The 17,114-nt window shown below is 42.2% G+C and overlaps 1 protein-coding gene across 8 annotated transcripts in view; it reads right to left on the bottom strand.

Moving 5' to 3' along the window:
• The window catches only part of celf5a (cugbp, Elav-like family member 5a), a 219,799-nt gene that overhangs the window by 92,987 nt on the left and 109,698 nt on the right, over positions 1-17,114 (bottom strand). For all 8 annotated transcript variants that reach the window (XM_061737706.1, XM_061737709.1, XM_061737707.1 and 5 more), the window contains one exon: positions 7,187-7,235. In XM_061737706.1, the coding sequence (XP_061593690.1) occupies positions 7,187-7,235 (49 nt within the window). The remainder of the gene's footprint in view (positions 1-7,186; positions 7,236-17,114) is intronic.

The raw sequence follows: 17,114 nt of genomic DNA, 5'->3' as shown, positions 1-17,114 counted from the left end.
CTACAGCCTCAGCACAATCTGACCCTCAGGGGCAAAGCACACCCCTAAAAATGATTTCATCATCCTTCCTCTCGGTACCTTTTTGTCTGTTGCTCTCTTTCTCTCTCTCTTTCTCTCTCTTCCCTTGTCTTTCATCCACAAACCTACTTCCCCGTGCCCCTTCTCTTCAGAACAAACTAGCTCATGCTGATGTAAGATTAAATGTAAGAGCCGACAGGGGGGGTGACCTGAAGATCCCAACTCGGTGGAGTTAGCTGAGTGAACTCTCGGTGAGCAAAGGACTGTGCGTTGCTATTGTTTGTGTAAGAGCACCACCAGAGGGGATTTTCAACAAGGATCACGAGCCCTGAATGTGCGACCCTGCGTTGGCCTTAGCATTGGATTAGCTCACCCTGATCCCCACAACCTCTGCACATGTTCGCTGCAGTTTCAAGATCTCTCCATTTATGCCCAGCCAAGCACATTGTGACCAGTAATCTATAGTTTTATTCTGTCCAAAGGGAGACGATATATACTGTTCGGCTTTTAGCCCTGGACCCCACCCCTCCCTCTCACAGGTTTATCCACACTTTTCTCTGTTTATTTTGCACACACACACACACATTTTTAGTGCCTTAGAACAAATTCCCTGCTCTCACTTCTGTACTCTTGCCATTCCTCTTTTCTCCCCTCATCTCTCTCCCTCTAACTACCCCACTCTCCTAGTTCCTTCTGACTTTTCTAAAGGGGATCAGTAGAGCTTAGAGTCCTTCCTGCTTGGTTCATTACTGAGCTGCTCTGAGATGAGGAGCTCTTCTCTCCAGTAAAAAAATAAATAAATAAAATGAAGTAAAAAAAAAAAGAGGAAGAACACTCCTGATGTTTAAAACATGATCCTCTCTGTTGTCTTTCACAGCAGATAAATTCATCATCAAAAACTGAACACAGAGCAGCATCAGTGCATGCAGCCCTGCTTTCTCCGTTTGGATGGCCAATCTTTCTTTCTTTTGTCCTCTCTCCATTTAACTTATTGCCTCCCGTTCTGGTGCTCCCCTTTTACTCTTTGTTCCGTCACATCTCAGTGACCAGGAGCAAACCTTTCATTGTCCTTCAGGTCTGCAAACATACAAACACAATGCAACACTGCTGCTATGCCCACAACTCTAAAAAAAACACGGCACATGAAAATAAAACTGACCCAAGCCATTCAGCATATGTGCACACCATGTGTATCTGCCTGTTGGTGTGTAACCTGCGCTGAGCATGTTCTCTCGCGTACACGAGTGTTCTTTGAGTCATGTAGGTCCAACGTCCCAGTGGGCGTATGCTCACATGACAGAGAACAGCAAGCATGCACGCGTGTGTGAGCTGAACGTACTGTGCGTGTTTTTGCCTGCTTGTCCTCGCTGTGTGGGCGTGTGTGTGTGGGTGGCAGCCTGCCTTAAAAAAATGCCAGAACCTGTTTCTATACCAGGCCTCCTCAGTGGGCTGCAGCTCTAGCTGTGCCAGGCAGGCCTGCTGCAGCACCAACAGAGCCCCAGCTGACAGCTAGTCTGCTCCTGTTTCTGCTTCCTGAACAATGTCTGAGTTAAAAAACCTCATCAGTGGGTTAAGCTACAAAAAGGAACACAAAAATGGAGCAATTACACAGGAAAAACTCCTCATCTAGCTGGGTCATGGAGATGATGATCGCAAAACAAAATGATAGAAACTGAATTGTATGCAATGGCGGCAGAGATAAAACGGAAACAACTAGGGGTGGGCAAAAATATCGATATGGCAATATATCGCGATACTTTTCCAGCCGATTCAATATTGATATTCAAAATTTGAATATCGATTTTTTTTTTTTTTTTATCCCCGATTTTTTTCCCATTATATCACTCAGTGCTCCTACCTAAGTGACAGTCCTGGGCATTGCCACTCTCTACCAACCCTGGGGGGGCCCTGTACTGAGTTCATATGATGTAAATAATATGAAAAACATATACAAATAAGTTGCAACTTTAGCTTGTATAGTTATAATAAAACATTGTTTTGACTCAGTTTGTCCCATGAATTGTCACTATAATCTGATGAACGTGCAACTCGGATTTTAAGATCCGTCACTATCATCTGATGTACATATATACAACTTGGATTTTAAGATGTGTAATGCATTGTAAAATTTTTCGGTGAACTATGTAGAATATAATAATCGGGATATCGCATAATCGGGATATCGCAATGTGTATCGTGGCTCAAGTATCGTGATGCGTATCGTATCGTGAGGTCCTTCGCAATACCCACCCCTAGAAACAACAAGCATCAAATCGTAATGGTGGAGTGCTGAGGGACGACTGGTTTTTTGGAAGAAGGTTTAGGAGAAAATCAGAGTGGTTAAATCTGATTTATCCTCTGTAAAGATGCCAAGCTCTCTTAGGAGGCACCGAACACCCCTTCAAAAATGAAATATCAGCAGCAGTCAGTGCCAGTCATCAGTGCCATGTGTGATGGAAAACCAATCTATTTAATATCAGAGACCTGCAAGGGGAAAATGAGAGAGACAGGTCCCTGCTGCCTCCTTGCTGTGCCTCTTTAAACATCTCCTCAGAAGACAATCCTCCGAATGGTCTGCGTCATCAGTGACGGAGACATTCACCGTGCTGGTGTCTCGGTGTGTAACGGCTGCTGTTCTGCTAGATTAGGTAGGTGATTGGCCATTAATATTCATTTCACAGTGTGTCTTTGTTAGGCAGCAGCACGGGTTGACAGTGTTTGGATGGATTTACTCCACCTTGTATATTTCCACGTTTAACTCCTATAGGAAATATGGTTTCCTCTTATAGAATCAATGGAGGAATCTCTTGGTTGAATGCAGTGGAATTTTTTATCAGTTTGTTGTTCATGTCCAGATATCCTTCTGGAAACTGCTCAGTTTGGATCAAATGCTTACAATATCCAATGGAAATGAAAGAATACCATCTGCTGTCTTTGTGATCGTTGACAGAGGCAGACTTAGCCTTCCACTGCAACAACACACTGATACGCTGATCTTTCCTGGCTCTGGCGGACCTTAATAACAGCTGAGAGTGCAGTGGAGGTGTAGCAGGCATAAAACCACAGTAACAGGTCTTTCCCTAATGGACGGCCACCTGGCTCAGGTGATCTGAACTGTCCTCGCCATAATGAGATTAAGGGACTAATTAGTTTGACTATGTGTTGTGGTGTGACTCTTCACTCAGAATTATATGGCCCCTTTCAGACGGGATGTGAAGCTCCTGAGAGAGAACAGGCCAGACTGATAGTGTCCCTGGTGTTCCTCCCTCCGCTGCAACCAGAGGCTAATTAATATATATATATATATATATATATATATATATATATATATATATATATATATATATACATGCATGCATGTATATATATATATGTGCATCTCCTGGTCCAGCACCATACAACATGCTGAGTTTTAGTCCTGGAGTTATTGATTTAGATTCTGGCAAAAGCGGGCACATCTGTATCAAAATAACACAAATCTAATCAAGGTAGTTTTGACAGTTAAATAAAGCAATAATTAAAAGGCAAATAAGAGTCACAGCAAATAAAAAGCTAAAGCTTATATAAGTAGGCCATGAGGGAGCATCAGCCTTGCAGTATGTCAGCTAACAGAGCAGCTAAAAGCAGATCCAGATATGAAAAACTAAATTATCTATGCCAATGATTATAAAAGAAGTAATTCAGGTCAAGCAACACGAAAACAGGAGAATCGGATCCACCTCCTTTTGCATACTTCCGTTCTCCAGTTTTCACTTCGACCTCATAAGCTGTTAAAGCCAACACCTGTGCTTGATCACCCCTGAGATGCCACGCTGACTTGTTCATTTAAGATGAGGTGTAACCCCTCACGCTTGTTCCAACACTCATTTGGGATCCCAGCTGCTGGCCGGTAAGAGGCCCCTATGCTGACCAGTGCGCCCTGGGAGCTCTAAAACCGGCCGCTCACAACCGAGTAAAGAGACGGCCGGGTGTCATTGTTAATGTGGACACAGCACCACAATGGCAAAATCAATGGGGCTATAGGGGACATCAATCTTGACAGCAGAAGATCCTTTTGCTTGTCTCACCACTGCTCTAAAGCTCCAAATGAATGGCCCAGACAGACAGACAGACAGACAGACAGACAGACAGACAGACAGACAGACAGACAGACAGACAGACAGACAGACAGACAGACAGACAGACAGACAGACAGACAGACAGACAGACAGACAGACGTAAGAATTTGTCATCTCGCGGTAAAAACGATAAATTCCCGTTGATGACGTTTTTGTGTAAAGCTGATTTATGGTTCTGTGTTAAATCCACGCACAACGTACGTGAAGGAAGGAAGGAAGGAAGGAAGGAAGGAAGGAAGGAAGGAAGGAAGGAAGGAAGGAAGGAAGGAAGGAAGGAAGGAAGGAAGGAAGGAAGGAAGGAAGGAAGGAAGGAAGGAAGGAAGGAAAGAAGGAAGGAGAGAGCAGGAGGAAAGAAGGAAGGAAGGGGAAAAAGGAAGGAAGGAAGGAAGGAAGGAAGGAAGGAAGGAAGGAAGGAAGGAAGGAAGGAAGGAAGGAAGGAAAGAAAGAGGAAGGGAAGAAGGAAGGAAGGGGAAAAAGGAAGGAAGGAAGGAAGGAAGGAAGGAAGGAAGGAAGGAAGGAAGGAAGGAAGGAAAGAGGAAGGGAAGAAGGAAGGAGAGAGCAGGAGGAAAGAAGGAAGGAAGGGGAAAAAGGAAGGAAGGAAGGAAGGAAGGAAGGAAGGAAGGAAGGAAGGAAGGAAGGAAGGAAGGAAGGAAGGAAGGAAAGAGGAAGGAAGGAAGGAAGGAAGGAAGGAAGGAAGGAAGGAAGGAAGGAAGGAAGGAAGGAAGGAAGGAAAGAAGGAAGGAGAGAGCAGGAGGAAAGAAGGAAGGAAGGGGAAAAAGGAAGGAAGGAAGGAAGGAAGGAAGGAAGGAAGGAAGGAAGGAAAGAAAGAGGAAGGGAAGAAGGAAGGAAGGGGAAAAAGGAAGGAAGGAAGGAAGGAAGGAAGGAAGGAAGGAAGGAAGGAAGGAAGGAAGGAAGGAAGGAAGGAAAGAGGAAGGGAAGAAGGAAGGAGAGAGCAGGAGGAAAGAAGGAAGGAAGGGGAAAAATGAAGGAAGGAAGGAAGGAAGGAAGGAAGGAAGGAAGGAAGGAAGGAAGGAAGGAAAGAGGAAGGGAAGAAGGAAGGAAGGGGAAAAAGGAAGGAAGGAAGGAAGGAAGGAAGGAAGGAAGGAAGGAGAGAGCAGGAGGAAAGAAGGAAGGGGAAAAAGGAAGGAAGGAGGGAAGGAAGGAAGGAAGGAAGGAAGGAAGGAAGGAAGGAAGGAAGGAAGGAAAGAGGAAGGGAAGAAGGAAGGAAGGGGAAAAAGGAAGGAAGGAAGGAAGGAAGGAAGGAAGGAAGGAAGGAGAGAGCAGGAGGAAAGAAGGAATGAAGGGGAAAAAGGAAGGAAGGAAGGAAGGAAGGAAGGAAGGAAGGAAGGAAGGAAGGAAGGAAGGAAGGAAGGAAGGAAGGAAGGAAGGAAGGAAGGAAGGAAGGAAGGAAGGAAAGAGGAAGGGAAGAAGGAAGGAGAGAGCAGGAGGAAAGAAGGAAGGAAGGAAGGAAGAAAAGAGGAAGGAAGGAAGGAAGGAAGGAAGGAAGGAAGGAAGGAAGGAAGGAAGGAAGGAAGGAAGGAAGGAAGGAATGAAAGGGGCAGAAGGAAGGGAGAAAACAAGGAAAGGAGGAAGGAAGGGAGAAAAGAAAGAAAGAAAGAGAGAAAGAAGAGAGAAAGAAAGAAAGAAAGAAAGAAAGAAAGAAAGAAAGAAAGAAAGAAAGAAAGAAAGAAAGAAAGAAAGAAAGAAAGAAAGAAAGAAAGAAAGAAAGAAAGAAAGAAAGAAAGAAAGAAAGAAAGAAAGAAAGAATGAGGGCACTAACAGTGATCTTTTATCTGCCTTCCCTCCATACATCACAGGGGGTTATGCTGTCCTTTGAAGATTGTCTCTGCATCTGACAGACAGCCAAGTGGCCGGCGATCCTAATTCATCCAAAAAAGCCAAAGGTTTATAGGTAAAGCCTCAGAGGTGCTGCACTGCAGCTGGATACATTTGGCATCAGCTCTGAATTTTTTCTCTCCTGCTTTTTTTTCCTCTTTACTTGTTTGTACGTACAAACCTCTAATTTGCTCTTTTGTGAGACAGACAGGAAGCAAATTTCCTCCTTTAAATGACAAAAAGCCACTTGCTTTGTTAAAGGGTGACACATGTGCGTGAAATGAAAAAAAAAAATGACAGCAAGGTTCAGTGTCTCTGCCACCGACTCGAAGGATTCCTTCTCAGCAAATTAACATATATGCAGATAGGAAGTGTGTTGCAGAAAGCCTTCAAAAATGGCAGAGATCAAAGACGACAGAATTAAGGCCAAGCAATGAGGATCTTGGCAAGAGTGCTGAAAATGTATTGATTGTTTGGCAAGCTTTACATGCTCCTGCTCCATTTTCTCTGTCTATTCCGATTATTCTTGTGTTTCAAATACATACAGACCGAGCAGTGTGGGCTTTAACTCGGGCCCTTTGCATGGATGTGATTCCAGGATGGAGCTTAATCACACAATCTAATTTACAGGGAAATAATAATGCATTTGGAATAAGAAACAAGAGAAAAGAGGTGGGCAGCTGGAAAGCCCATCACAGCCCTAGATCCCTTCAATAACGCATTCTTTAATCAATAACAGCCAACATAAAAGCACAGGCAGGCTGAGACTACAGGAGATTAATCCACAAACCAAGAGGATTTGAACCAGTAACAAATGAAAAAAGCTAAAGTAAGATTACAAATATGCACTCGAATCAAGATATTATCAAATCTCCCTGTGTGTGGTGTTACAAAATGTGTTTCATATGCATTCAGGCACGTTTAAGCCAGTCTGTAATAATGATAATAATAATAACAATAACAATAATAATAGAAAAATAATTTTGATTAAAAAAACCAACAAGTTCCATTACGAATATAAGTGATAGAGCAAATGACTAAGAAAGAAATGGGACAAGAAAAAAAAATGTACTGGCTGAAAAATATTGCATTTAGAGCAGTGGAACAGATGAGAGCAGAGGGGAAGAACAAAAAGACAACCTAGATAAGCCAAAAAAAAAGAAAAGAAAAGAAAAGAGGGACATGAAAAATGATGAAGAAAAGCAGACAACTACCTCCACGACTCTCGCTGTCGGCTGGTTTCACCTGGATGGGGCGAGTCATCTGGAGAGAAGAGACAGAGCAACAGAGAAGTTAGCAGTGGCGATTCAGTGATGTCATACTAACACCTGTTTCTTAATACTGGTCCAAGTTCAGAGCTGAAACTTGGGTAAGAGTTGGAGTACATATATTTGAGATTTTTCATGTCAGCTGTATGGAGAGCTTGAAGCGCGGCGTATGTGTATAGAAGTGAACGAGACCAAGCCAGTCCTAATAAAAGTGCATGCAGCCACAGGAGGAGAGAGATCAATGCAGACCTATTGATCTGGGCCCTTGGGCTGTGGAGAGTGTCTGGCTGGGAAGGATTCTCTGGTTAGGAGGCTCACTCTAATCCACTGGACCCTGATAGGAATGGCATTGCCTGGATTAGATGCCTCTGTCATCACAGTCAGTGAGTCACGCTCTCCTCCTTCACCAATATTACTCATTTCTTTTTTTTTTGCATTAGTGTTTTTAAAGCAGAACTATTTCACCGGAATTGGGCTGCAATTTTTTGCAGGGAAAGAAAAAAATAGGTTGCCGTTTTTGACAAGATGATTTCTTACTTACAGTTTTTGCGTTTCTTTTTTTGTCTTTTTCAAATTATGAATCCCACTTCCCACTTCAGCTACTCCGCATGCACCCACACACACGTTCTAGCGATGTGTATATGTACTGCTACTTCCTATTTAATCCAGAACAAATAGATTAAGAAAAAGGGAAAAACATTTTGGTAAAACTATCCCTAAAAGTGGCCTAAATTTGCAACAGCATTACTGAAACTTAAGTGCAACCTTTTAGCACACTCAAACATTTACAGAAAAAAACATTTGTATTGGCTATTTAAGCATAATTTTATTGCTTGAAACCATTTGGCATTACCGGAGCCACTAAAAGCCACCCAGGGGTCGTATTTTTTTAGCCACACATGTATATTTTGATTCATCTCCCTATCATGTATCTTTTTTCTGTTCAATTCCAGAAGAGAGATGAAAAGGTCAGATTTAAAGACAGGGCAGTCCAATAAAAGCATGACATGTTCAAGGAGAAACACCATAATGGGATTTTAAAATGTCTTAATAACATGCTGATATATGAGGGAGAGGCCCAGGCCCAATTCATTAAGTGCTAAATGTATCCATTTTCACCTTGAGGAACTGAGTAACCTTCCCTAGCGGAAATTATTCCATAAATTTACCCACCGTAAATAATAACCACCAGCTAATGCTTTGTGGGAAACCGCAAAGATGTTATACGTGTAAAGGGTGAGGTTTCAGCTACTCGTTTTCTTGAGTGGCTCCCTGCCTACAAGTGCTTTCATTTACTTGTACAACATGAGCCAAATACCTTTACAATATGGTAATGCCAAGCCATGGGGTGCACTGCTCCGCAGAATGTACAAAATCAACATTACTACGGCACACGCGCTCAAAAAGGCTTAAAACAGATGGAAACTACTTCTGAACAGGAGAAAAGAGGACATTTGGAAGACATCTTCGTGTATACATTTACAACCCTCTGTTCTCTCACCAAAAAACAGGAAATCTTTAAATTAGCCTTTAACATTTGTAACATCTGAAAGAAACTTCAAGTCTGCAAACTGATTTAAAGTCAGATGCATGATGGTGGGGGCCAAATCCACAGTGATGGCTTCTTCTGCTATGATCCCAACCATCTCTACGGGGTGCCTGTTTGCAGGAAAACACTTTCTCTAAAGCTAGTTACTGTTCAGCCTCCAACACGCCAGCTTAATGGTCTATTTATTTGCCCGAGAGCAATGCATTATGGTCCCGAACAGTTGATAGCGCTAACTTTGTTGAATTTCCCTTGAATAGAGGAAGAAAATCATGTAATTCCAGAGGAGATTAAATGCAGGTTGTACACTTTAATATGCATCCTTACATGCACACACACACAGACAAGGTAGATCTAAGTTAAATTCATTAAGCACTAGTGTTGCCAAGGAAACCATTCATTAACTTCAATGCTGTAGGGCTTTACACTCTTCCTTTTACAGAAGGTAGCTTATAGCTCATAGACGCCAACAAAGTATAAGCAACAAAAGCTGATGTTGTCTGCACCTGTAAAATGAAATTTGATTGGAATAGTTTTGTTTTTTTAACTGTTGCTGAACAAAGGGAGTGGTCAGTTTAGGGGATGGAAGATAAGAAATAGGAAATGTGATATTGCATGAAAAAGAACAGGATAAAAAAGTAGTGCAAGAAAATGATGCAAGCAAAGATTAGATAAGATTGCCTCTGTGCTGAGTGGCATTTCGACTACTCTGACTTCACCTTCTTGCATTTCACTTTCAACCCACTCTAAAACACCTGCGGTCTCCAAACAGTGTACGCATACTGTACAAATGAACCACCTGCCTCTCTATAGCAAATTCTGCTGAAATGTACTGTTTGCATTTCGTGAGACATCAATTATAAATCGGCCAAATGATGAAAACGAGCTCTGAGATCAGTATCTTTGGCCGATAGGGATGAAATTCACCCATGGATCAAAAAGGTTCGATTCAAACTTTATGTTTGTACTGTTGTAATAGCCCCATTTGATTTGTCCTGTTTAGATGAAGCATTGCTGTTCTTAACTTATTTGAAGGGTTGGATGGTGTACATGTGTATCTTGTCTACTATCTTGCACTTTTATTAAAAATATTCAATTTAAAAAGAACAACAACACCTCTTTGACATTGGAATCAATATCTGTTATGAGAAGATTTATATCAGGACAGGATCAGAACTCAAAAGAAGTGGAGTGGTGCATCTCTACACTGAACAAATAATGAAAGAGAAACTTTCCTCCAGTTGCCCTGTTAAGTTTCTGATTCTAATTTGTCTTATGCTGTATATAGCTCCTGTCAAAATATGTCCATTGGTAGAATTAAAATCCGACAGATGTACTGTATACATCACAGTAAAAATCTTTAATGAGTTATATGCTCAAGGCTTTGCAGTACAGGATATTTTAAATTATAAAAACCTAACCAAGTAGACATGGAAGTGAGAACTCTGTGACTGACTCAACTGAATTACGACGCTTCTTTGATGACTCAGAATGACTCATTGCTTTCACATCCTTTAAATTCCTGTATTTCATCTTCATCCTCTGAAGGGCAGTTTTTATTTCCAACAATGAGCCCTGTTCTCTCTTTTTTGTTTCCTAAAATACAAACTGTGCTGCTCCAAGGGGCTTCGACAAATCTAAAGTTCCATATGCTTTTACTGAGCTGCCTCATTTGTCCTGTTAGGCCCCCGGTCACTTGAATTAAAGTAACACTTGCATGGTCTTGTTTCATTTGGAGGGTCATGGAGAAACCCTGGGGTCTGCAGAAGATAATGTAGTGTGCAATCAGCCCGGAATATCGGCCTGGTTTGTCTCTGTTCATTAATCTGTAAGACTGATGCTCGGCTTTTCTGTTACTTCACCTAGCTGTGGTGGATTTAATACACACAACACTGATCAGGTGTTAGGTCAATGCAACGATATTACACCTATTGTTATTTTCAAATCTTTAACATGCTTCAGTTGCTTGTGCAGTTTGGCCTCACGCAGGAGCTCTCGCTGCTTAAATTAAAACTAAGCTACAGAGACCAAAGGCCCTGGGCTCCTGCCACAAGAGACAACCAACTGTCTGATTTCAAATTACAACGAGGAAGTCAAGGAAGTGTAGTCAAGACTTGGTCTGTTAGTTGTGCAGAGGAGTTTGAGTCTACTGTTGGCACCATCTGTGTCAGTAATGAGTTCATGACTAGCAGAGTTTAGCAGGATTCAGCAGTACAGAGTCTCTAACTCTGCTGTACATGCTGGGACCCCAGGGAGGGCCAGTGGCAAGGCAGCAAATATTGCTTTCAAAGACCTGGTACAATTCCAAGTCTCGAACTTCACAAGGCTTTAAATCTAACTTTCATGCTATCCATACAGGGGAGCCCCCACTACAAGAAAATACCGTAAACAGAGATAAAATTACAGCAACTCTTGTCCTGGTTTTTTTTTAAGAAGCTCATTTCTCAGGAGGGGAAGTCTTTTAAAAACGGTTATGTAACAGCACTTACTTACAGTGCTGCAATAAAATAACTCTAATAGCCATACAATATGTGTGATGTCTTCTGGCTTTCATTCAGGTTTAATAATAGAGTAATGTTTGTTCCGGGATCATTAATACGCATTAGTAGGCCATCAGAGCTCATATGGCTGCACTGGTCGGTAACAGGAGCCTAAACAGTCCCCATCTGACTGAGCCGTTTCACCTGATATAATTAATATTTCCAATTATTGATCTGAGGGAGTGCTGAGTAGTGGCTGTCCAGGGGCCGCAGCTTCAGCTAATAAATCTATACCGTATACAGAAGGAAGAAGATAAGAGTAAAGCCAGAAAGAGCATCAGTAGGAGCAGGGCCGCCGCAAGGGGTGTGCGAACCGTGCGACCGCACGGGGCCTCGCGCCCCAGGGGGCCTCGCGCTATGGGCCGTTTTTTTTTTGTTTTTTTTTCTTCAAAATTTTGTTTTTTTTTTTCAAAAAAAATTGTTTTCGTTTTTTTTCGTTTTTTTCCCTTATAAATATCAACAGTCACGTTCCATTACAGACCTAAATGTTTACTAGTCTGTGCATATCAATAAATATATGTGCAATTATGCGCGTGTCTGTTGTTCAATACAACTGATCAGACCAAGCGCAGACACAAGCTGCTCTGATCCAGACGGTTGGAGTTGGAACAAACTGTCACACAATGTCGAGAGAACGAGACAGATTCAGGAAATTTCCATCAGGAGATGAAAAAAGAAAAAATCTAAAGAAAATAGAAGAGTTTAATGCCTCTCTGAAAGGCTCGTTTGATAAATTTGTTACAAAAATCACCGATCTCAAGCAGCCGTGGGGCCCCGCGTCGAGGCAAGAGATGATGATGAGGCAGGGGAAGGTATCCAGTATTTTGCTAATTGGAGAGTTAAAATTGCGCATATAGACACCCAATCCGACCCGAAAAACCCAAAAATTGTGCGCGCGCTGGCTACACTCACGCGCGAGGGCCCCCCCAGCCATTTCGCACAGGGCCTCGCAAATGTCCCAGGCGGCTCTGAGTAGGAGGGGGAAAGGCCTTGGTGTAATAGTTAACAAACATATGGAGCTTTCCTGGAATTACAATAGTTGATTAACAATAAGATTACAAGTAAAGATCAAATTTCAAAAGGCTTACTCAAGCTTGGTAATGGAGTATTTCTCAACTATCTCAATTAAATGGGTATAAAGAAACATTGCACAACTTCTACATACTGAATGCACTGATTAAAATAATTATAATATGCCATAAATGTTATCATTTATTACAAAATGAACAGAATGAGGCACACAAAGACGTTTTTGGAGCCCCTACATGAAAAGGGATAATGGGAACTTGTTTGTGTGGAACCAAACATGCAGGAACATTCAAAACTGTTTGAAATATTTTCTCCGAATATTTCTCTTCACAACCAGTCACTGCGGAAGTCTTTGTCTAATGTGTTCATCTATATTCATGTTGAAACATCAAGGTTAATGTTTCCTTTCATAAAAGGAGCTTTTGAAAACAGCTAAAAGGGACCACTAGTCGACATTATATGAGTTAGTGTGAGAGGGTATGTGCATATACATTTCTAAGTAACTTTTGAATTAAGTATGACCAATGTACTTACGCTGTAGTTGCCGTTCTGCCCGTGAGTGAATATGCTAAATCTATGTGAGCCTGTGAGCATGAATACATGTGGGAGAATGTTTGTGCAAGTGATTTATAATTTACTCATATGTGGAAATGTGCTGGCGGCACCAGTGTGGTGGTCCTGATAAGAAGCATCAGTCAGCGCTGAGGAGATGGCAGCCACTGTAAGCTTTGGGATTCCTATCACAACCAACAGGATTTAGAGCTCGAGGCACTGACGTGAACTGAGAGACACCTGCAGTCACCTGCAGCTACTCTCTATCAGATCTGTGACTACAAACATGAATAATTCATTCAAAATATATATCATTATGAGTATTATTATTTTCTAAAGCACCGTTTCTACATTTGTTCATTGATTTCTACTTTAAAGCTGTTTTCTTTCCAAGCATATGCTCTTGTTTACAAAGTGGAGCTCACGTTCTGTTTGTATGCTATTTTGGAATAATAAGTGTTACTCTTTCCCAAGCCTGAATAGCTCTTTTTGGGGGGAGAAAAAAAAAATGCTGATATCCATCTGTTACACTAAATGCGTCTTGTAATACACCAATTAGCAACAAAGCCTCGGTGATCTCAACAAAATGATGCGATCTGTAACACCATTACTACCAGCTCCACTACAACATCTCTGATTAAGACCATCAGACCTTCTGTTGTCTCGCATCATCCAAGTTCCTGTTTATCTCTTCCCCCAAAACACAAACTGCCTGATGTCCATCACGCTTTCCAAAAGACTTTCCAACCCGCTCTATTATCATAGTTTTACTAGCTGAAGTGGTCGGCCAGCTGTCTGACTGCCACATCCCTCGTTACGCAGACAGCAGAACCCAGCTCTCATCAAGATTTCATGAATGTGAATGTGGCCCCATAAAAAATGACGTCATGACTCAGCAGACACACTTACATAACGCGTGAGTGTGTTGGCTCTCGTCAAATAGCAAGAATACCACGCCATCCACCTCTGAGTTTGCAGGCTTGAAACGCATCCCTGAGACACCATTACTCATTCTTACGGGATTCTTGTTTCATGATTTGGTTTTCCTGTCTTTTTTTTTTTTTTTTACCAGAATTTGTATGAAATACAGATCTAAAAGACTTATGCAGTGAGTTATACTGTATGTGGGTGATCGAAACAGTGTGCAATCATGAGGGGGAGTAGATAGGGGGATTGAGCTAATGCCGAAATCCTGTCCTACTGAGCTTGTAGCAAGGCGTCCAAAAGATAAAGAGAAACAGAAGGAGAGTGAAGTAAGAGACGGAGAGAGATGAAAATAAGGGGGAAAAGGATATCAGAAAAGTGACGGAAAAGGAAAATCTAACGAAAAGGTTATTGAGAAGATGTACCGATTGAGAGAGAAGACAAATAATAGAAACAAAAGGGAAAAGGCAACATCTTTCTGTCTGAGATTCCTTTTTCGCCCTTACTTCCAGACTTATGAGCCACACTTCGGTTATCAAGGGAAGGGCATCACTCCCAGACATCTTTGGCATGGCTGCTTTTCAAGCCCAGAGAGCTATTGACATGGTGTGTTACTGTAATGCGTGAAGCAGTGGGAGACTCATTGTAAATCTGTGTCAACAAATGCTGGAGCAGCAGCAAGCTCAATCTCACTCCCCCTCTCTGTGTGCCTCTCTCTTGCATTTAGCGACCTATCTAATGAATCTTATCTGCACAGCACACTGGAGGCTTAAGCTTTTGGTGGGCTCACATCTTTCCCACACGCACGCACAAACACACACACACATGCATGGACCCTCTTTGCCTCTTTCTTATTCCGCTTGCTGTTTCATCTGGTTAACGCTCTTTGCTTCATTTTGAGGGACTGTGCTTAGAAAGATAAGATCATGTTGACAGACCAAACCCAGTGGTTTCAGAAGGGCAACATCATGCCAATCCCCAGCATGTTGCCACAGCAAGGGTCCGCGCTGAGCAGGAAGTAACAAAATGGTAGAGGATATGTTCCGTGAATGAATTACAGATCCAGAGTTGTGCGAGGCTTTCATGCTTAAAGGTGCCCTTATGCACTCAAGCCATGTTTCCTATCTGACTTTGATATTTGCTTTGAAGAATATGCCCTACCTGACCATCAGATGACTTACATCTGTGGTGGGGATGTACAACATGTACAAATGCACTACATGCTCACTGTACGTAAGCTGATACTAATCATATCCAGGTCATGATGTATGTACAGTTGTAAAAACAATGTTATCTGTAAACCCATGTATACTGATACTTCTGTAAGTATAGCTCAAGTGTAACTTTTAAGTAGAATAAATGGAAATAAAGCATATCAAGCCAACATAGTATTTATGACCATACCAACATAAAATATAATAACTTCTGATGTCAGTGGCTATGAAAGTTTGTGTTTTCATTAATTGAACAGGACTGCGATGATTGCTTTTGCAGCATCCCCATGTGTATTAAGTTCTTACTTTCGTTTTTTAAGTGCGTTATTAATTCAGTCAGTCAGCTCAAACCTCATCAGCATCAAGACCTCAAATTCTGTCTTCATGACAAACACTTAAATTTCTGTGTTTAAGCTCCTATCTAATGACGTCCCATTTATGAGGCATCTGAGAGATACTGAGCTGAGATACCGAGTGTACAGGTGAAAGCTGGGGAAGAAGTGGGATTTAAGAGCAGCAGCAAGCTTCAGAGACATGAGAGAAGACTACCTATTTTTCCTGAAATAGACCTATGAACAAGATGGAATAATTGGGATAAACCATGCAGAGGAGTGAAAGCAAGCATGAAACACTGATCGAGATGTCTGCCTGCAATCTCCCAAAGGGTGGCCTCATTTTTACTCAGGGGAACATACAAAGTGCCCATAAATGCTCATTTGCAGATTGATAATTTGATTTGTGGGTCTGTCAGAATAGGTTTCCATGACTGAAGGTTCAAAAATACATTATTTTTCTCACATTTTACATAGTTGCAGAACGTCATTGCTTTTTTTTTTTGTCTCTTTTTGTAAAGCAGTCCCTCTGTTACAAGTTGCCACAATATAAGCCACAAAGTAACACATTAATATGTTTTATGATGATGTCATTCAGTAAAAGAAGTGACGCATGGGTCAGAAATGGACCAAAAATGTGACATTTCCCTCCCTCAATCCATGCATCCATCCGTGCATCCATCCATGCATCCATCCGTGCATCCATCCGTGCATCCATCCATGCATCCATCCATGCATCCATCCATCCATGCATCCGTGCATCCATCCATGCATCCATCCATCCATCCATCCATCCATGCATCCATCCATCCATCCATCCATCCATCATGCATCCATCCATCCATCCATCCATCCATCATGCATCCATCCATCCATCCATGCATCCATCATGCATCCATCCATCCATCCATGCATCCATCCATCCATCCATCTATCCATCATGCATCCATCCATCCATCCATCCATCCATCCATCCATCCATCCATCTATCCATCATGCATCCATCCATCCATCCATCCATCCATCCATCCATCTATCCATCATGCATCCATCCATCCATCCATGCATCCATCATGCATCCATCATGCATCCATCCATCCATCCATGCATCCATCCATCCATCCATCTATCCATCATGCATCCATCCATCCATCCATCCATCCATCCATCATGCATCCATCCATCCATCCATCCATCCATCCATCCATCATGCATCCATCCATCCATCCATCCATCTATCCATCATGCATCCATCCATCCATCCATCCATCCATCCATCCATCCATCATGCATCCATCCATCCATCCATCCATCATGCATCCATCCATCCATCCATCCATCCATCCATCATGCATCCATCATGCATCCATCCATCCATCCATGCATCCATCCATCCATCCATCTATCATGCATCCATGCATCCATCCATCCATCCATCCATCCATCCATCCATCCATCCATCCATCCATCCATCCATCTATCCATCATGCATCCATCCATCCATCCATCCATCCATCATGCATCCATCCATCCATCCATCCATCTATCCATCATGCATCCATCCATCCATCCATCCATCCATCCATCCATCCATCCATCCATCCATCATGCATCCATCCATCCATCCATCCATCCATCCATCATGCATCCATCCATCCATCCATCCATCCATCCATCCATCCATCATGCATCCATCCATCCATCCATGCATCCATCCATCCATCCATCCATCCATGC

The sequence above is a fragment of the Cololabis saira genome, chromosome 13, assembly GCF_033807715.1.
Source record: "Cololabis saira isolate AMF1-May2022 chromosome 13, fColSai1.1, whole genome shotgun sequence".
Classification (NCBI taxonomy): domain Eukaryota; kingdom Metazoa; phylum Chordata; class Actinopteri; order Beloniformes; family Belonidae; genus Cololabis; species Cololabis saira.
Note: the sequence above shows the minus strand (reverse complement) of the source record. Positions and strands in the feature narration are given on the sequence as shown.